A 20,639-nucleotide genomic window follows, 5' to 3' on the forward strand; every position below is an offset into this window, starting at 1 on the left:
GATTGGCTTCCTCCCCGAGGTAGAGAATCACTCTTGGCCTAGATAACATCCACTCAGTTCCGAACCTGTCTGCTTCCGTTTCGTATGTGAAGTCATATGAGTCCTGTGTTCAAAGCATAAGCGTTAAAATGGTAACGGTTTAATTTTATGTAAAGAAAAAACTTAAATTAGTAACTGTAAGAAAAAATAAGTGCCGATATATTATTATTTTATAAAGAATGCCTTTTAAAAGAGTTAATGACCAGTTTCGGTGGGTGTGTCAATCTCAACATTAGACATGGGTATTATCAGCCCTACCAAGTCTATTGCATGTTTAAAAAAAAGAAGTGGAAGGAGAGAGAACGATTATATTCTTATAATCAAATTAATAAATTTTTACATGTTGCTTTGTCAGTAGTAGCTGTGTAAGAAAGCAGCAAATGCCTACATAATTGGGAACAATTCTATATACACACACGTGTGTGTTTGAGGTAGTTTAGTCTTTTCAGAAAAGGAAATTTAGTTTGTTTTTTTAAATATGTTTGGTACATACTTGCTATCCGAAAGTGATTTTTCAATCAGTCAAAGATATTTTTCGGCCAATAAATAAAGCTACCCAAATGCATGTGCAGTGTGGCAGTTTCAATCAACAGTATTTAAATTTTCTACTGTACAGCTGGTTCTTCTTCTTGGAGATCTTCACATCCCACATCGGTGCAATTCATTACCAGCGCGATTTAAGAAGCTGCTGGTGCCCGGAAAAATACAGCACATTTTGTGTACTGGAAATCTTTGCACCAAAGAGTCTTTTGATTACTTAAAGACGTTGGCCAGTGATGTGCATGTTGTACGTGGGGACTTTGATGAGGTATGGAATCATCTTTTTTACAATACTTGTGTTTAAGGAATAGTTTTTCTGTCTTATTTTTCATCAGTTTAACATAAAGATCATGGTCAACAAATTAAGGTTTTACATCCTGTTCTCTTGAGTGAGGCCAATCACTTCAAATCAAAACCACATCAACCTAACCAGATCAACCTCATCCCAGAGTTGGACTAACCCACGTCAACCAAATCAATACAGACCAGGCTAAATTGTCCCAATGCCATTGAATCAGCACATGACTGAATCACGAAAATAAAGAATAAATTTAGACAGATTTTTTTAAAAGGGATGAAAAAGAACATTGTATTTATGAAAGATTTTCAGATTACTTCTAAGAATATGCATTGCCAAAAGCTTTGTGCGCATTCCTGTTTAGTAAGATGGTAGCTGAACATCATGAAATCATGTGGTAAATTAGCAGCACAAACAATAGTTTCACCATGTGCTTAAACAGTACATGGCTATGTGATTGATTCGTCTTTTGGGTATGTGTCAGTTCAACTTTTGGCTTGAGGGCGATTTGCATTAAATTCATCATTTATCTGTAAACCTGGCATTTCTTTAAATGTGTATTTCTTCCTTGTGGAAGTTCAGCAAAATGTTGCAGTTATCCTGCAAAGAATTTAAAATTAGATAAAAAAAAAAATGCAGTAGGAGATTATTATGGATGATGCAGAAGGAGAAGTTGTCATCAAGCATTGCCACATGACACTATACACCTTCAGCAGGCTTTGAGATGTTCATAACCTATTGAGTGACTGAATATACATTCCTATGCCGAACCCCAGGCATTCGTCATGTGCAGATTTTTCCATCTTTTATGTCTGTTGTTGTGTATCTATCCGGTTTCTTGCTGTGTTTTGGTCTGTGTAGAGTCAGTATGTGTGTTATATCCATTTTGTATCAGATGAATGTGTGCTTTCAGTGTTTGGTATTCAGAAAATGTTTGTAAAGCACATTGAGTCTACAATACAATGGAGGAATACACTATATAAACTGCATCATCATCATCATCATCATTATTATTATTATTGACATGACTTCCGAAAAATTAAAAATGACTTAAACGTAACATAGTATGTTGGATAGAAGGTGTATTATATAATTTATCTTTCACTTTCATTCTTATCTGCTTGACAGCACTGACTGTAAACAGTTACTGATGTTTAAAATGCTTTAGAACTGAAAAGACTTCATCTTAGACATTTATCATTTAAAATAAATTAAACTATTGTACAGTACAACCAAATTTTCAGTGATTAGTAATACCTAGTAACAGCTTCCTTTTACTTCATGTTAACAAATGAATTTATTTTACAGAATATGAACTATCCAGAACAAAAAGTTGTGACAGTTGGCCAGTTCCGGATCGGCTTATGCCATGGTCACCAGGTGGTGCCATGGGGTGACATGGAAAGCCTTGCAATGGTTCAGCGGCAGCTAGATGTTGACATCCTCATTTCTGGTCACACGCACAAGTTCCAGGCATTTGAACATGAAGGAAAGTTTTACATCAACCCTGGTTCTGCAACAGGAGCCTACGCTGCTCTTGACAGGCATGATAAATATTTTTCAGTTATATGATCAGTGTCAAAACTAACATGGCTTTCAAGATGAAATTTAACATTAAATTCAGGTAATTTTTAACAGTTAGCAGTGTATTTAATAAATAGGTGATAGTAAAGTGAAGTCACTGAAATTCCTATTTATCCGATTTTTTAGTTTAAAATATGTTTCTCATTCTTTATTAAAAATTTTCCATGACTCATTGACTGGATTACTTATTTTGCCTCAAAATCTTAAAAGTATTACATGTTTTTTAATCTTGGAGAATAACAAATCTAATGTGAGTGTATTATGTAGAATGACAAATCTCATGTGAGTGTATCATGTAGAATGACTAATCTAATATGAATGTATCATGTAAAATGATAAGTCTACTGTGAGTGTATCTTATGTGAATGCTTTTCACAATTTTGGTTTTTTCTCCTCAGTTCCATCATTCCATCCTTTGTGATCCTTGACATTCAACAGTCGACAGTGGTGGCTTACGTCTACAAGCTGTTTAATGATGAGGTCAAAGTAGAAAGAATAGAATACAGAAAATCTTAGATCTTTTTCCTGTGTTCTTCTAACTTCTCCAGAATGGTATTTCTTGTTTATCTGTCCCTTATTTTAGTTTTCATCATACTTTCATTTCTGCATTTCTTGCTATGGATCTTTAATTTGTTTTATTAATATTTTAGTCATTTTCTCTCTCTAGTTAGTTCTCTTACTTACATTGTCAAGAGAAGAAGTGAAAAATGAAGCAGCTGGCTGGGTTGTCCAATTGTAATCTGTCCTTTGTTGGAAACAGCAGGGTTCAGGTGTCTTGATAGATCAGCTGTATACTGTTTCTTTTTATTTGTCATTCATCTCTTCTTGCATCCCCCACTAATATTTAAACTTTTAAATATTGTTATCCTATTAAACTGTAGTTGCTGTTACATCATTGCTGTTACATTTCTGTAAGTGCTTTGATCACGATATCAGAACATTTTCAACATAAACTGTTAATTGTCATCCTCCTTTGCTTTAAATAAGTTATTGCTGGTATGCAAATTTAAAGATTGCATTATCCTGAAACTATGCTTATTTTAGCCCATAGTTTAAAGCCATGCCCCTAACGTTCTTTCCTCCTCCCCCTCAACCTGTTATATGGGTAGGTGGATAGCCAAGTGGTTAGAACACTGGTATTGAAACTAAAAGGCATGCCAGTTAAGTACCATGTGGTACAGCAGATTTCCCCCATTTAACTCAGCTGTCAACCCGAGAGAGAGTTGGGAAAGTTAATACAGCGAGATGAGGATATGGTCATTACACAGGTTGGCCATGAGAAACGTGGTCTCCAACACCTCACTCCCCAACAATTTTGGGCAGTGTGGGTCACCAGCATTGTGAGTTTGGCTGCCCTGGGTTCAGATCTTGTCTCAGGCATCATGTTCTTTCTCTACATGGCATCTGTGTACAAGGCTGGCTGCTCTGCCGTGACATAGGTGTTAAGGTTCAGCATAAATCGCCAATTTCCCCCTCCCCACCCCCAACTTAAAAGGTTAGGGATGACTTTGACCTTATTTGTTGATTGTATGTGACGTGCGTTCACTTTCTTAAATCTGTCATTCAAACTGTCATTTATTATCTCAAGAAATCAATAATCATCCAGTACAGAGTGGTTTAAGGATCTTTGCATTAATTTATGTAATGCAACACTTGAGACAGTCTACAATAGCAGGCAAAATGGAAGATGTTTCTAAAACACTGTTACATGACAGTTAAGATGCTAGATAATTTCTCTTTTTATTTTAGCAGTGACCTAACCCTAGTGTAGGAATTTTCATATTTGTGGCATTAACTACTGGTGACAAGTTTTACTTTAGGGACAGTATCTGGTCAGGTTTCTTAAGAATAGACATTCTTTGATATAATGGCATTTAGTTTGTCAGTCTGATAGCACAAGAGTCGATGCTAGATGTAGTTAATGCATAAACAGTTAAAATCATTCCTTAGAGGAAGAATTTTATATTTGCTTTTTTGTAACAGACTGAAATGAATTTTGTAAATATTCTGCTATTATGTAAATGTGTCCATCTTTTTATTCTCATTAAATGTTGCTATGGCAAGGTGCAATTTTGGCATCAAGCACTTTTGTTGCCATGTGTTTTCTTAAACAGATTTATCCATTTGTATAGGCGCAAATAAAAATTGTAGATAAATTGTCAAATATAGGAGTATGTGTGTATCATTATGTGCTTTTGTTTGTCATTGAGGGTGCTCCTAAATGCATTTTTTCTTTCATATTATTCATCTAAAAGATTCCACCCACCCACCCCTATCTCTTATCTGGTTGGGTAATTTTTACCCAACAACATCTGTAACTTGCATACAATTTTCTCATTAGACAGCACTGAAGAAAAACGTTTATATTTTCGTATTACCACGACCACAACCACTACCACCACAACTTCACCCTTACACAGAGAGGCAGATTGACAGGAAGCAATATGCTACAAATATCAGTATTTTCTGCACAAATTTATTACTGGCTTAGTGTAAATGGAAAATATATATGCATAATAGATACGTTTTAACTATTTTGAAATAATCTGCAGAAAATTGTATCAATTTTGGCAATAGTAGTTGAAATCTTTCATTTAATAGATATGATTATAAAGATTTGTGTTGTATTCCTTTCACGTGGAAAAGAACAGCAGAGAGCAAGGCAAAGGATGCCAGAATCACATGGGCCCAACTGAGGGGGGCTGCCCAAAACCGGGTTCACAGGAGAGCTGTTGCGGTCCTACGCTCCTCAAGGAGTAGTAAGGACTAATCAAACCAACCTTTCACATGACTTGAAAGAACTTGCATTCTGAAGTCTGAAATTATTATAACTTGCTATATTTAAAAACCTTTAGAGAGCTACAATTTGGTAGTTACTCCTCTGAATCAATTATGACAATAAAAACATCATCCTCTTAGACTGCAGACCACCATGTTCCCCTCACTCCAACTCCAAAACACATGCACACATACACAACAAATAAACGACAGATTTCTATACTCTGAGAAGTATCATAGAAGTCTGCGAAATAAACACTCATCTTGGTATTGGGCCTATAGTCTCAGTCTGTCTCATCAGCACACCAGGTTCACTGAAGTATACTGAATTTATGGAGTTTGTTCACGACTGCAACATATATGTCTTCATTGTACCTGAATGATGCAGCAATTACAAGGTGACGAAGCATATGCCGACTTAACATCAGACTTTTCCCCTGCTCTACGTGTGGTGGCGTTTCTTCTTGTTCCTATTCTCCCTCACTGGACCATAGGGCCGCAAATGTGGTGGCGCTACTTCTTCAATAATCTACAGCTCATCACTTACTAAAGATGCATCTTTCTTTCACTGCTCTATCATTGCCACACAATTTTATTGAAATCATACATCTTTTTTTCTGGCTACCCCCTAGTTCAATGCAATTTCTGGCTGAATATATCAAGGAAACATCACTGTCCACTACCTATCTTGCTCCACAGCTGTTGCCAGTTTTTGGTGACTATGTCATCCACAAAATCACCGACGTTTGATCATATATAGACTGGATGTCAGCACCTGTTTTAAAATCTCTAAATGTAATTTCATCATGAATATTGTTAAGTCCATCCAGTCTCCAGCTTGCCTTTTCTCTCTAGGATAATGGATAAAGTAAGTTTCGACAACTCAGGTCTTACAAGCATGCACCACCTCATCCTCCAAACTCAGTTGATATATATATCTTTTCACAGTAGCATACTATATAAATAACTACTATATAAGTTAACTATATTATTATCGAACTTGTGACTAAACGTAATTATGTAATCAAAGGAGAAAAAAGGGAATAAGATGAAAAAAATGAGCATAAGCAGATCAGGCTGCAAGGGGAGATAAAAGGATTGGCTTGAGTGGAATATGGGTTATAGGGTAAAGAGAAATGATAATAAATTCTTGCGAAAAGTTAGGTTGAAGACTGTAGCTTTGTCCAGTGCATTCAACTTTCAGCATACTTTATCTAGCTTCTTACATTGACAGTGAATTGGGAAGTTCTTCCAAATACCCCATTTTAAACATTACCCTACCCAATCCAAATGCCCCATTTTAAACAGAATCCTCCTTGAACCAAGATGCACACAAGAAAGGGAGTTCTACTCTCAGTTGGTTCTAGAAACAATTTGACTAGTCTAGAATTTATCTTAATACTGCTTGTGATAAAGAAACAAAGCAAAACATTAAAGCAAAAGTTTTTCAAGGTCACTTAGTATATCTTAATTGTAAAAATAATAGCTACGAATTATTATTTGTGATTTTTGCTTAAGAAATAAAATAAAAACCTAGAAGAAATATAAGGCAATAAAAATGAAAGGTAAAAAGCTGGCAGCTCATTCTCTTTCAAAAGCCTATGGTTCAGTATTCTATTTTGTCTACATCATGATTTCGTTCTTGTGTTGAGAACTCTGGCAAGGCATCATCAGAATCTGCACCCTGATCTGTCTGGTTTACTGTAACCAAGGGATACTCATCTTGAGCTTGACTTTCATTCAGTGGTTGATTATTCTCTTTCAAAGAGCTGCCTTGTGAAGTGTTTTTGGCAAGTCTGTTTGGTGCCACGTACTCCTTACCCTGCCATGTGTCATGAATCAAATCTTGTCAAGTTATGTACTGTAGGTTAATCATTCAAACTTGTAAAGTGTTACTCTTTTATGAATAAAAAAAAAATCAGCTTGAAGTTGCCTTTCATACAATTAAGATCTAGGCAAAATTAAACATGCAAATAAAAAAACTAGACAAAATGAAAGTATACTCGTTAAGTATAAAAATATTTATACAGTGACACTGATGGTATCAAGAGATAAACACTACTACCTGACTGACTCCTGAGTCTGGCCTTGAGTGTGTACTTCGTTTCTCCTCAGTGTGGGTGTTGCTTTGTCTCTCTTGCTCATAGCTTTGTGTTCTGTGTATTGTAGTTATCACTTCTTCATCTGTGCTTTCTCGATTATGCAAGGCTTCATGCTCTAAAAATAGTGTAACAATCTATCATGCACAATAGCACAGCATTCCACTTATGATTTAAGAATGTCATGCACAGATATGTTAGACTTCATATCCAAAGTAGTGCACTTTGTAAATCCAGAAATTCTCTTGCTTTGTAGATACAATCATACATATGTACTACAAAGACACTTGCTTTTGACTCAGGCTATTTACTGCATAATACTGACCTCTGTTGCACTAATGTGGATTGACCATAGGTAGCATGACAACTATGGTTGTGATTTGGACCTAGTGTGCTACAATTATTGACAAGACACAAGCTGACATTCCATAAAACTAAAAAGGAATAGTATTAAAAAATATAAAATGATGGAATAAAGAATGAATATAAAATGAAGAATACCTTTGTCAGAGGTCTTTTTGCCATCTTGAAAAAATGAAGGAGAATGACTCTGTTGGTCATGGTGAATTGATCTACTGCCTGTGCTGGAGAATGAACCACTCTCTCTGCGCCTGTCACCCTCTCTCTTGTCAAGATCATCTCTGTTCGTGTGAGTGGCTGTGCTGGGTTTAATGTTTTCTGAGACGACTGTGATTACTCTGGGACTATTCTCATTGCTTTCATCTTCATATAATTCTTCTCTTTTTGGAGGTGAACCAGTGTTTGACTGAGGTTTGTGCTGGTCATTTTCAGCATTTCCATCTTTGTTTCTGTGATCTTGCTCTTCATTTCTTGTCAATTTTCCTTGATCATCACCCACATGTGAGATTTTCTTGTGGTTAGCTTGAACTACATCTCTGTTATTTGATTCTTTATGCTTAACTTCATTGGCAGTGTGTTGCTGGCTGGAACCAGATTTCACAGTTGAAGCAGACTGGCTGCGACTTGAAGCAGATTTACTTCGTTTGTTGCTGGAAGTGGAGGGGTGACTTGAGATACTGGATGGTCTGCCAGAGGAGCTGGAAGTCACACTCTTAGCATTGGCATGTGATCTGTGACATATCGTCCTAATTATAGCAAATTTTAATTGCATGCGGCTGTTACACCACATCTGTCATATGAAATATCGTGGTGTATAGGTCTCTGTTACATATACATGTAATGCAATAGCGTTGAAAACTATCAGCCTTATAAGCTAGGTTTGTGGAGATCAGAAGCAAAAGACACGAAAATATGTAAATAAGATATAAAACTACTAGAGGTTACAAAAAAATGATAGCAGTCGTAACACAGCAGGAGAAATAACTGAAAATAGTAGTCATTTCATAAGTTATTTTTGGTAAATATTTCACAGATGGGACAAAGTACATGTAATTAGGTCATTCAGTGCATGTGTTCTGATAGTAATGTAAGCAGAAATTATAACCATTTTTTTTCTATTAAAGTAGAAGAAAACTTAGTTGCAGCATCTGTATAATTTACATCATTCCTGCTGTTGTATGTCCTATAGTCATTTAGTTGGCAATGACTACTCCATTTGACAATAATTAAGCCATTTAGTTCACAGAAATTATACTATTTTTTTTTTACTCTCACCGTTTACTCATTCTGGAAGTGGTTCTGCCAGAGGTAACTCTTGTTGGAGTTGTTTGCCCATGTTGAGCATGTAGGGTAGGTGGTGGTGGAGCAGATTTGGCACGCTTCTCTGGATCGAGCTTTCCAAACTGTGTCTTGCGAGGACTAGTCAAGTAGTGCAGATATCGTTGGTGCACCTCTGATGGGTAGTAACCTAATGTGACAAGCAGCAATGGCAATAGCAGACCAGCAAAGAATAGGAATACCACCTACCTGACAAGATATTTCACATACAGAAAGCAAATCTTCAAAGTTTTTCATTTTGCTTCTAATTAATTTTAAGTTTAGTAACATCAAGAATGTATAGTACCTCATAAATAGGCAATATACACAAATGGTTCATCAGCAATATCTCTTAGTCCGAGTCTGATGACCATGCCACTATCTGTTCTTATTTGAAGGTTTTCTGCTACTCTGCACTATACCTTTCATGAGTTCTTTGTACAGGAGTTGATAGTATTGTTCTTGCTTGGTTTGTTTCATTGGATTCACATTATAGATGCACGCAACGCTGTACAAGTAGCGTCGTTCTCCAAATGAAAGATCAGGGTCGGCTAGCACAGGCCATAGACACCCAAGGTCACCGTACATGGATGCACTGGTGTAGGGACGGCGGCGATACAACTCATCCACTGGTTGGTCTCGTGGTACACGGCAGGATATGTGTCTGTTTTGGTTCACATGGCTACCATCTGTGCACGAGATCATTAGTAGCTCGGTTTAATTACAATTGTTAACACCATAATATCATATCACCAAATACAACAACAATGGTAATAATAGTCATAATAATATATAATCTATTTATGTTGCGCCTATCCCGTAAACCACCCCAAAGAAAATGACAACAGTAATATGCGTGTACACCCTTATTTTTTAAATCATTGGAAAAAAAAATCACAGGTATAAAATTACACAAGCGCTGTTAAGAACTCAGGCAAGAATGCTGACACTCACTATCAAAGGTTGATGGTGGCGTTGGGTGGAATTCTTCCAGGAGAGATCCAAGGAAATTTGAGGATGGAATCTCTCTGAACTTGAGTTGCAGCATGTTTCATGATGCTTGCTTGTTGACTGCTGGTTCTTCTGTCAATACACACCCGTAAACTCAAATGTTGCAGCTACTGTGCCAAATTTATATCAAGTTTTCACTTCAGCAGTTGCACTTTCATATCAAAGATCTGCTGATCATGATCACTATTAAACGTGCATATTATTAACAGAAGAAGGATTCAGTATTCCAATGAACGGCTATGCTTGCTTTGGAATAACACTAGATCTAGTGGCCAATAATTGTGCTGGTTGGTTTATACTGTGAATAGTATTGGTGGTACTGATTAGTACTTTTCCAGTGTACATGCAGTTCCTTGACAGACTGGGCGTTCAGTTATGAAGCGTATCAAATTTTATACCATGCTAGAGAATCTGCAAAAACATACAAAAAGGGATAAACTTTTATAGTCTTACTCTCATTTCTTACCTGAAATGTGTCTAGCTGGTGACGGAGCACTGCAAAATAAATAAATAAAATTACTTTTTAATTTATGATGTCTTAGAAAATAAGATCGACCATTCAGTGTGGGAAAACAAAAAGGGATATTAATTTAAAGGGTTAACATCAAGTCGAACATGAAATCAAGTTCAAATTTGCTACAAAGTATTCAGAGGATATTGCTACAGTTATATTTGCATGTAAAATTTTATTATTTTCTTTAGCACAGTGGACCGACTTAAAATTAAACGTTTGACATAATAGTAATAAAAAACAAAAATCGCTAAATTTATGCAGCGCATGCTCACGCTCGTAAGAAACATGCTCCTATAGTGCTTAAGACAAGAATGAGAGATGGACAACATATGAAGGACGGAAGGATACACAACAGAACTGATGATTAATAAAAGATGACTAATACAGGAAACGCAAAGAGCAATCGGGTAACAATTAAGAACTTAGGGTATCGTGATTCGGCAGAGGAAGACGAGCAGGGAATAAAAAATAAAAAAAGCCAATAAAAAAATTAATAAAGTGGTTGTGTGGTGGGGGGGGGAGAGAAGTGAGTTGAAGACAGCCTAGCATTGTGTGAACTGCTGTTAGGAGTATACAACTCAAGGAAGAGGTGGGTTTTTTTTAGTGCACATTTAAAGGACTCAATGGTGGGCAGGTGGCGCTATGGAAGAGGAGAGAGTTCCATTGTTTTGCTGCACGTAACTAAAAATCATATGTGACCATATGTTGTTATGATGACAGGAATAGATGATACGGTCATATCCGACGAAGTGCGTATAGAAGTAGAGGGAGAGCAGTTCAGAGAAATAGGATAGAAACCAGAAAGGAAATTAAAACAGCACATTCTGAACTGGATGCAACAACGGATGGGTAGCCATTGCAAAAAAAAAAAAAAAAACAGTAATAGGGAGTGATACAAGATTAAGTTGTGGGGTATGGGGAGATATAACGCATGCGTGTGCGTTTACTGGAGACGCAGCTATGAACAGCAATGTATGTCTTTGTCCGTCCGTAACATTATCTATTCATTGTTGTCAGTCCCTGGAATGGTTCTGTTTGTGTAAATTTTATTGCATTTTAAATACCCCTGCAAGGTGGTGAAAAGAATACAGAATCTTGTATCTTGACATTACCGCCTATGTTCATTGTCAGTCCTGGCATCATGCAGCACATGCGTGACGTGTGAGGCACTTTATACAATCTTTACTAATTCATTGTATAGTCCAGTCACGGCTGCACGTGCGGTTCACAGGTTGACAGTGCAGGAGACAAACGTCGACCCCGATTCGCTACAAGTCAAACTTACATTTGTCCTCCGCTACACCCATCTCACATCTTCTCTCACCCTCTCTTCTTTGTAGCTATACAAAAATACTACTACTGCACACATGGGAGTAAAGAGGGTTAATGAAAAAAAAGGAAACTTAAGGGTTTTTTTTCATCTATATTTAAGTAATTTCCAAAGCTGCACGTATTTTACTGGTGGTGATTACTCTTGCACTACGACTTACGTTTGTGCATAGATTTACAGAGATCGAGAGAGTTAATAACAAAATAAACTAGTGCGTTTATATTATAATTCCTATAAATGCACTGGTTTCACTGGCCGCAATGCCAGGATCGGGCAATACTCCTGTACCACGTGATCTATTTTCCTTGTAACGGAGAGCGCGGAATGGAAAATGCTTGTTGCATCTCTCACGTCTGTGTGCGTCTACAGAATGACAGTGATGTATGTTTGCGCTCCACAATACCTCTGTCCCATTTATCAAGGCCTCAAGCCTGCCCCCAGCTTCAAAGCACACGTCCGATTAATGGCTTTTCCAGACAGCTCTCATTTCCGTTGTCCGGTCGCGGGAAAGGGTTCTATTAAGACCTGCATTTGCGCGACTGGTATTGCGCCATAAATTTTTTTTTAAAAAGCGATGAACCGAATACTCACAGAATGTCCCCATTGAAGTCTGTTAATCCTCTCAGGCGCGAGTGCTTCTGGAAATAAACAAGAGGTGTTTACATGGATAAGGCTAGAAAGCCAACCAAAATACACTTCCGTGCTATGTTTCTTCATTCCCGTCTAAAAGAAATGACACTGGACTTCAATAAACGGGGCAGAAAGTGACAGAGGGCTAGTGACCTAGAGGAGGAATTATTGAGAAAGTGAAGAAACTTCAGAGGCTTATAGGAGGATGAAGGAAGTTAGGCTAAATGCATGAAAACTGCATGGAAGTGAAGAGCAATGAGATGAAATGAACAGCGTAACGCGACAATTGTTAGTCGTCTAGAGAGAGCATACACACATACTCAGACCACATGAAAATAAACTGTTCATTGTTTTTGTTTCTTGGTTGTTGGTTTTTTTTTTTAACTCACCTTGAGGCGTCTGTTGAGAAGAACTAACTTAGTGCTGGAGTTTCCGACATCGTATACACGGGCTACAGGGCTATCCCTGGGCCAATCCCTCCCATTGAATGGTTTCCTACAACACAAAGACCTATAACGTTTAATTTTGCTGGAAATTAATAATTATATGATACTGGCATGCATATCAACATTCAAACAGATGATGATGATGATGATGTAGTTTTGTAGCGCGCTAGTATCCGCATCACAAAGATGCGCTCAATGCGCGGTAATCCCAGCAGCCACCAAACTGCAGGTCAAATGAAAACTTCAAAAAAGTTTAAACAAGTGAGTCTTCAGATGTTTCTTGAAAGATCCAATACTATCAGACTCCTTGGTCGAGAGGGGAAGCGAGTTCCACAAAAGCGGGGCTACATTGGAGAAGGATCTGAAACCCGCAGTCTTCTTATTAGCATTCCCTGACTGAACACTCGGTCGTTCAAGTCTGATGCTGCTGAACGCCGATTGAGACCGATTGACTAATACTACGACGCAGGCATACGTACGCATACACGGTACATGGGCAAGATGGAGTAATGACACTTAGAAAACCTGCAGAAAGACATATCACCAAAGAGTAAACACGAGTCAAGAGCCACTCCATAAGGTATTGCCAAGCAGCGAGCACTAAAAGCATGACCGTATGGAAACGGCAGAGAAGTTCTCTTGATCACTAGTTTAGATTTACCGTTCAGTCTGTTTTTTTATTATATATCAAATACCGGATACAGAAATAGACTTAAGACAATGTGAAGACCATGAAGTTAATCTCAGTGTTACAGGTGCACCTGCATACCAGAACCAATTCTGTTCTCTTTGATGCAAACGCACTCATATTTTTATCTAAATGTATGTCTTATTATTTTTTGTATTTTATTTGGTTTAATCGCCCATGAGAATAAAGAATAAACCTTACAGAATTTGCCTCAGTCTAGCCTTTTACCCACCTGCTAACGTGTGTCTTTCCCGCCATCGGTTCTCACATCCAGCTCGTTCTCAATCCCTTTAACACCCCCAGAGACTACCCAAGCCAGGCTGATTATAGATGCTGTTGCCGTTGTCTTGACAACTGACTTCAGTCACGTGCTTCTGAAAGTAATTTGGGGGACAAACAAGCGGCCAATTTCTCTTCCGCGCCAGTTTGTCGTCATCGCTCTATTTGTGCTGCCATACCATCAACACAGTTGTTGCTTCGTCAACGTCTTTGTAAAGCAGTAAACAACAATTTAAGCAAACTGCGGCAGCCGTTAACTGCTCCGTCGATTAAGCAGATCACAACAGTCCAGGGCGCGCTCTCCAATCATCCGCAATTCCCCGTTGCAGAACGAACTCCGGGAGGAAACGGTACCTGAAGAATCGGCATCCTGCTGTCACTGGCGCACCTACACAACACTGGATGCGCGCACGCACGCACACGTTAAATTCTGGGCGTCACTTGATGCGATCCTCACTCTATGGTAGAAAATTATTTCTACAACTTCCGGTAACTAGGTAGAAGCGATTATTTCACAATGACCGGACTCGTTTCATGATTCATGATTCTCTCTGCCCAGTCCACTGACGCCAGAAGTGAATGATGATCAATATGCAGTGTAACTCGCTGTTCCAATCGCCACCCATCTGTCTAGTAGGGGGCTTAGACACAACAGGCTGTCAGCTCTCCTCCTCAAAATAACGCAGTTGTTCCTGGTTCCACCTACCATTTCAGCGACTTGTGAAAATAAAGAAGACAGTGAAGCGGAGAGAAAGTAAGAGAAATGGCAGACAGTACGCAGGTGCTACATCCACAGAACGATAAGATGGAGCCGAGACTGGAACCCAATACACCCGATTCCGATAGTAGAAGTGACAAACACTTTAGCCACTGCACCAAAGAGTGAGAAAGAGAGTGAGAGAGAAAGAAGGAATCAAAGGTGAGAGACAATAAAGTAAGCGACTAAGAGTGAGAGTGGATGACAATGGCAAATCTTTGTCACGTGTGTAAACGAATGACGAGGAGGAAATAACAAAACGCAATAACCTGCTATACTCTTCCAGAAAAACGATCAGGGAAAAACTGACAATTTCATTAACCTGATTTTCCGGGAGGACCGTTTTGGGAGGGAGCCATAGCGTTACAAGCTGTTTTAGTGCCAAGCGGCGTATACTTGGTAAGAGCTAGGCCTTTAATCGGGCGACCACAGACAGAAGGCCGGCGACAGGAGAAATTTTGTCGCTCTGTCAGCAAGAGCCACAGCTGGCGTGATCGATACCCCGCTGACGATCTTACCGGCGAGAATAGATTGTCTTAATGAGAATCTTGTATGCCTGACCTGCAGGCCTAAGACATGCAGTGGACAGAAACTTGCACGTGCAGTGCTGAAATCCTGTTCAGGTGCTTTTAGATAGTGCTTCACACATACACACACAAGAAACGAAAATCCTAGGCATTTCGGGGTGCACCATATACCCGATCAAGCAATGAATGACACTTGAGGAAGCGGAAGAGGCTTTGATGTACGTCAGGATGACCAGCGAGTGAAGATGTCGTCATAGACCCTCAGCATGACGTTACGTTACTACTCTTTACGTCACTTCCTGTGAGTGGGCTCCTCGCTCTGTCAAGATCACGCGGCTCTCGGAGGAGCGCGCCTTTCTCCTTCAGAGCAATGAAACGCATCACATTCTTCTAAACGCTCCAGCCTCACCCTGCCACTTCACAACTGACACATTGACAACACAAAATGCGTACCCAATATAATCCAAATCCACAGCGTCACCCTTGCTACCATTCTACTAGTTACTTATGACGCGTAGATTAAAACAAAAATAAGAAATGGACGAGGACTGATCAGTGTGTGCGTGAGAGAGAAAGAAGAGAGACAAAGGGACTGTTCAACTGGGAATTCCTATCAATGATGTAGTCGCTATTCACCCGTCGAGGAAAAGTAGTGTGAAGCTGCTTATGTTTATATGTGTCGTCTGTTTGCTTTCCCGCTCGTCATCTCGTGAAGATTATAGGCGCTTCGATATCGTGCAAAATATTTTATAAGCAAGAGTTTCTGAAGGGAAAGGATTTAATGTATTAACATTAATGGAATTCATCACAAACCTACTCTAATTCCTGTCGCCATCGTCACCACCGCGAGAGAGATGTCTGCCTGTGGTCCTTTATAGAAGCTAGAATCCCACCGGTTTACAGCTCTCACAAGAGCTTTTTTTCCAGTCTTGATTGTCTGGTCCTCGTATGCGGAAAATTGACAAACCTTTGTGTCGACTTTTGCATGCAGGGCAGCCTCGAACAGCACATTTAGTGCTTGGAATCTCAAAAATAATTACGATTGTAGCTCTGTGATACACTGTCACGCGTTTGAGTGTGAGTGTGTGCAAAGGAGAGGGAGGAAGTTAAGTAATCCTATAAATAAATTCCCATAAGTAAATATCTAAAAATCGATATGCAACGTTTGCTTCTGATCCAACATTCAGCGATCCGTAAATGTGAGGCTCTCTATGGCCTACGTCAAAACGTCTCTGTAAACAGTCCTTAGGGTTTGGCACTACTGTGAAAATCGCATATATCTTCAGTGTCATCTATACAGACGACATCTAAAGAGATCGTCGTTTCGTTCGTTTTTTTTTTTTTTTTAATTATTATGGTAATTCAAGTAAAAGACAGCGATCCTGCACACAGGGTCACACGTTCTAATTCCTACATATACATATCAACGTCTATCTTGACAGTGAACAAGGGCTATGTGACGGCGATAAAACGCTTGAAGTGATCTAGGCCAGTCTGACTAGAATTGCACTGGGAAAAATTTTTTTCATGGGTCTTGAGATGGATACAATTGTCTGGTGACGTTTACCATTGTGGTAAACATTAGTCCTTTTCCAGCTTTGCCGTCGACAACAGATATGGTTTTCACCCTTCTGAAAGACGAAACTACACCCAGTTCAGTTCGAGTGCCTGACGTGTAAAGCCCATACACTGAAAATACTTACCTTTCCAAAGGTCGAATTGAAATGAACAAAACTTAAAGAGGGAATAGGGACGCTATTTTTAATGCAGCTGTATGGCTGCAATCTTCTGTAAACTGATTCCTTAGCCAGCAGGCTGACAGCGAACCAAGAAGGATTTCAAGTTTTCGCTTAATTATGCGGAGGCAATGTATAATAAAATCTTGAATGTGGGCAAATGCTCCAAATACTCATTGAAAGGTTTTACAGTGACACAGTTTTACATTTAACTGCTCGAGACCGACTGGTTATAGCAGCAGAGCAAAATGGTGTCATGAAAAAGAGCTGCCACAGCAGTCAAATCATTCAAAATAAGCTTCTGATATTGCCAGCTCCTTGCTCATTGCAGGCAGTGTTCTGCCCTCATTGTATGCATGATTACAGCCCACTGTGTGGGACAGGGGTAGGCTGGAGTGAGAGTCGAGTGAAATGGTAAGTTAAGGTAGGTGACAAGAGAAATTGTCTGTACTGGGGTGGATGAGGTGGGTGGGGTTGGGTAAAAGAGAGTTACACACACACACAAAGAGCAAGGAGAGTGTTTGGATCATGGGCTCCCATGAGTTCCCATATCTATCTTTAGTTACCTTATTTACACTTTGCTACTACTTGAACTTTCCAGTACTGACTTTAAAAGTAATTAGTTTATTTTAAATCATTCTCATATCATTTACTTTATTTTTGCTCTGCTGTCCTTTTTTTCTGAGGCGTTTTTTTTATAGCTGATAAGCAAAAGTAAATGGTTCCTAGATGAAAGAACTCTGATAATATTAAATTATCATTAAATGCATGCATTATCCTTTAAATGCAGGCATGTTGCCAATTTCAAACAAAATTCTATTGGATCTGTCAATATAAAGCTGATAACAACAAGACCACAGAAAAGGAAAGCTAGAAACAAGACCACTGAAAAGGAAAGCTAGAAACAAGCCACAGCCTGTAAAGCTAGCCTCTAATCCCATTATTGGTTTTTATAAGCATAAAAAGCACACATAAAAAAACTGTAAAATTTTTCCAAGATTGGTCTTCTAGAAAAAATGCTGCATAATACAAATCATCCAATTTCATCAATTATTTCATGGTAATTATTTTATTAGTTTGTGTTATACATGTTAGATAAATTTTATACTGTATATAACTTTTTCAATAAGAAATGAAAAGATTTTATGTAAACATATAAATTAATAATAACTGGTTCTTGTGTGAAAATGAATTTGATTTGTGTTTAACATATTATTTCTAATGTTTTCCTACTCATGCTTTTTCTTTTCTTGCTATCTAAATTTTTAAAAAATACACTGCCTATATCAAAACATACTGTCTACTAATCATGTCTATAATGATACTATTAAAATAAACCATGATGGGACAAAAAGACAAAGCTGCCTAAAATAATAAAATACAGAAATTATCTACTTATTGTGTAACTATTCATGTATAGTAATTGAGCACCTTCCCATGTTTAAATTGCCCACTGGGCACTATTAAAGACTTAAAGTTGGTCATTGTCATTACCTAAGTGTTACAAACAGATTATGAAAGAATGAAATCACTTTTAGCTTACCGACTAAGTTGTTTGTCTATGTCAGCAGGTGTGGCACTTGGTGGGCAAGGGGTGGAGTGGTGGTTAAGTCCAGATGACTGGAAGACTGTACCTGGGCAAAGGCTGGTCATTGCTATTAGCAGGACCTTCACAAATGGACAACATTGCATTTCTATAGTGAATACAGTTTATTTTTAACGTGTATTTACAATGGTCATTAGTTACAATAACAGCATGCCTCATAGACTGGGTGAATCGATTTGCTGTAGTCAAAGATTGCTTTTTGATACTTGCTTTTTATTCAGAACTCTTCAAGTCATTACATCTCCTGTGAATTAAAATGTTGTTATATATATATTTTTTGACTGAAATAGCAATAAGCAGTTAGTACAGTGACAAAGCAGATATTCTAGTGATTAAAGCAATGACATTGGAAAGATGCACACACCAGCCTGACATGTGTCCCTTAGTTAACCCAGATCAATATCTATGTGACATGTGTCCCGTAGTTAACCCAAATCACTACCCTAGCTGACCCAGTTGTCAAATGGGTACCAGATTCTTTGAAAGTAAAGCACCAAAGGGGAGGAGATGGTCTGGGACCTCACAAAAACTTCAACAGGAGGCCTCTAACACGTATGTCTCACTTCCCAACAACCATAGGTCACAGGGCTATCTCGTACCTCTCTTCCTAGTACAGCAATCGCCATGTACTTTCACCACGGAGGAAATATCATTCTTACCTGCCATTACAAGAATGCTCATTGGTGATAAGATAATGCTACTTCCAGAAAAATGTTTTTGCAATATGTTTTTAACAGTCTTTAATTTTTATTCGTCAGCCTTTTGCCCACAAATGCTATCATGGGTAGAACTCTTTATAATTGTGAGCATGTTGTTCTTGTTTTTTGGCATTCCTGTAATGTTAAAAACTCAGCAATAGGTTGGTGAAAGTACTCAATTTTGATATAAAGTAAAAAAAAACAAAAAAACAGAAAAATGTGGCGAAACCATTAAATGAAGTGTTCTTACATTTCATCCAGATATTTAAAATAAGTGTTTTACTGAATTAAATAGCTGCTTAATGATATAACAAGAAGACTGCTCTGTAACTTGACATTTATTTTCATCAGAAAAAGGCCAGAGCTAGATAATAACACGAGAACATGCTATTTGAGAGAGATCTGAATTTTATTCGGTTGGTTTTTTGTTTGTTTTTTTTGGTGGGGTGGGGGGAATGGTGTGGCGATTTTCAGTTTTTTAATTTTGTGAAATATGTATTTTGTACAAGTTCAGAAATAAACTATGAAACTACTGTCTTTGAAATCAATTTTGAAAAATTCCCACGCTTTAATTCATTAAGTAGAACTTCCTTAATTATATATTGTTGTACGTCGATACACTATATAATTATTTACATGTTGATTGCATTACTAAGTTAACAACAACTAAAAGAACTGAACTAGTGGAACTTTTTACCACATAGCTCACCATACTGGAGATTAGTAGCCACTATAAATTACGCGTTAATTTAATTGTATCGTATGCCTTGCCTTGGAAGCAGATTGTAAAAGTGCTCGTAACTTTGGTGAACTTTCCTAACTTTCGTGACTTTGGTTTAAAGTATTACAAAAGGCAAAATAAACTCACAGAAGTTTGTTTGGAAAGCCTGGCTCAATTATTGACCGTCCTCATTCAGCTACACACACTCTTTGAAGCTGCTAGTACAATCGTCTGAGTGAAAGTGCCCTAGCAGACGTCAGGAGCCTCCATGATGGCATAGGCCTCGTTCCCTCGGCGACAGTCGCGCGACGTGAGCGAGCGGTGTGCGCGATAGCTCAGAGCACGGACTCAGAGCGAGACTCAAGTACGCGCCGTGCTACAACACTTGCATTGCGTTCGTTGTTGTTTTACAGAGGTTTTAAATATGTTTCTTAAAAATGTTAAATAAAAACTGTTACTCAAACTACTACAATAGCCTAACAGTTTTCATGGTGGCATTCGTCGTTTCACAAGAAGCTTTGGAGGAGGGCAATTGCAGCGCGTTAAGCAAAGTTTCGGCTTATTAATTATGTTTTTTTTTTATTCTAGTATATTATGTTTCCATTTACAGTTGGAATATTGTAAGTTAACAACAAACATGAATATGGTACAAAAGGAATTGGTTCAAGGTACATTATCGAT

General features: G+C 38.2%; 2 protein-coding genes across 4 annotated transcripts; one reads left to right on the forward strand and one right to left on the reverse strand.

Moving 5' to 3' along the window:
- Nucleotides 1-24: 24 nt before the first annotated feature.
- LOC112561525 (vacuolar protein sorting-associated protein 29) lies at nucleotides 25-4,625 on the forward strand. Its single transcript, XM_025234079.1, has 4 exons — nucleotides 25-131; nucleotides 656-847; nucleotides 2,186-2,421; nucleotides 2,860-4,625. Exons 1-4 carry the CDS (start codon nucleotides 129-131, stop codon nucleotides 2,975-2,977), a joined length of 549 nt encoding a protein of 182 aa, XP_025089864.1. The 5' UTR covers nucleotides 25-128; the 3' UTR covers nucleotides 2,978-4,625.
- Nucleotides 3,997-20,270, reverse strand: LOC112561522 (nuclear speckle splicing regulatory protein 1-like). Of its 3 annotated transcripts, none has more exons than XM_025234073.1 (11): nucleotides 20,106-20,270; nucleotides 18,477-18,601; nucleotides 12,890-12,995; nucleotides 12,462-12,508; nucleotides 10,493-10,521; nucleotides 9,970-10,098; nucleotides 9,438-9,704; nucleotides 8,974-9,166; nucleotides 7,840-8,396; nucleotides 7,305-7,456; nucleotides 3,997-7,061 (listed from the first exon to the last, which is right to left on the reverse strand). In XM_025234073.1, the coding sequence occupies exons 6-11, from the start codon at nucleotides 10,061-10,063 to the stop codon at nucleotides 6,846-6,848; spliced, it is 1,479 nt and encodes a 492-aa protein (XP_025089858.1). In that variant the 5' UTR covers nucleotides 10,064-10,098; nucleotides 10,493-10,521; nucleotides 12,462-12,508; nucleotides 12,890-12,995; nucleotides 18,477-18,601; nucleotides 20,106-20,270; the 3' UTR covers nucleotides 3,997-6,845. The 3 variants fall into 3 exon arrangements, with proteins under 3 accessions (XP_025089858.1, XP_025089856.1, XP_025089857.1); XM_025234071.1 differs by having other exon boundaries at nucleotides 7,840-8,429; XM_025234072.1 differs by lacking the exons at nucleotides 18,477-18,601; nucleotides 20,106-20,270 and adding an exon at nucleotides 13,867-14,609 and having other exon boundaries at nucleotides 7,840-8,429.
- Between the last annotated feature and the right edge of the window lie 369 nt (nucleotides 20,271-20,639).

The sequence above is a fragment of the Pomacea canaliculata genome, linkage group LG4 (genome assembly GCF_003073045.1).
Source record: "Pomacea canaliculata isolate SZHN2017 linkage group LG4, ASM307304v1, whole genome shotgun sequence".
Lineage (NCBI taxonomy): Eukaryota > Metazoa > Mollusca > Gastropoda > Architaenioglossa > Ampullariidae > Pomacea > Pomacea canaliculata.

Coding starts and splice junctions, on each gene's coding strand:
- LOC112561522 (XM_025234071.1), bottom strand. CDS start 10,063: ATGCTGCAACTCAAGTTCAGAGAGATTCCATCCTCAAATTTCCTTGGA. Junction 8,430..8,973: donor ACTTCCAGAATGAGTAAACG/GTGAGAGTAAAA, acceptor GATATGTCACAG/ATCACATGCCAATGCTAAGA. Junction 7,457..7,839: donor CAAAAAGACCTCTGACAAAG/GTATTCTTCATT, acceptor CACTATTTTTAG/AGCATGAAGCCTTGCATAAT.
- LOC112561525 (XM_025234079.1), top strand. Junction 848..2,185: donor TACGTGGGGACTTTGATGAG/GTATGGAATCAT, acceptor TTTATTTTACAG/AATATGAACTATCCAGAACA. Junction 2,422..2,859: donor GCCTACGCTGCTCTTGACAG/GCATGATAAATA, acceptor TTTTCTCCTCAG/TTCCATCATTCCATCCTTTG.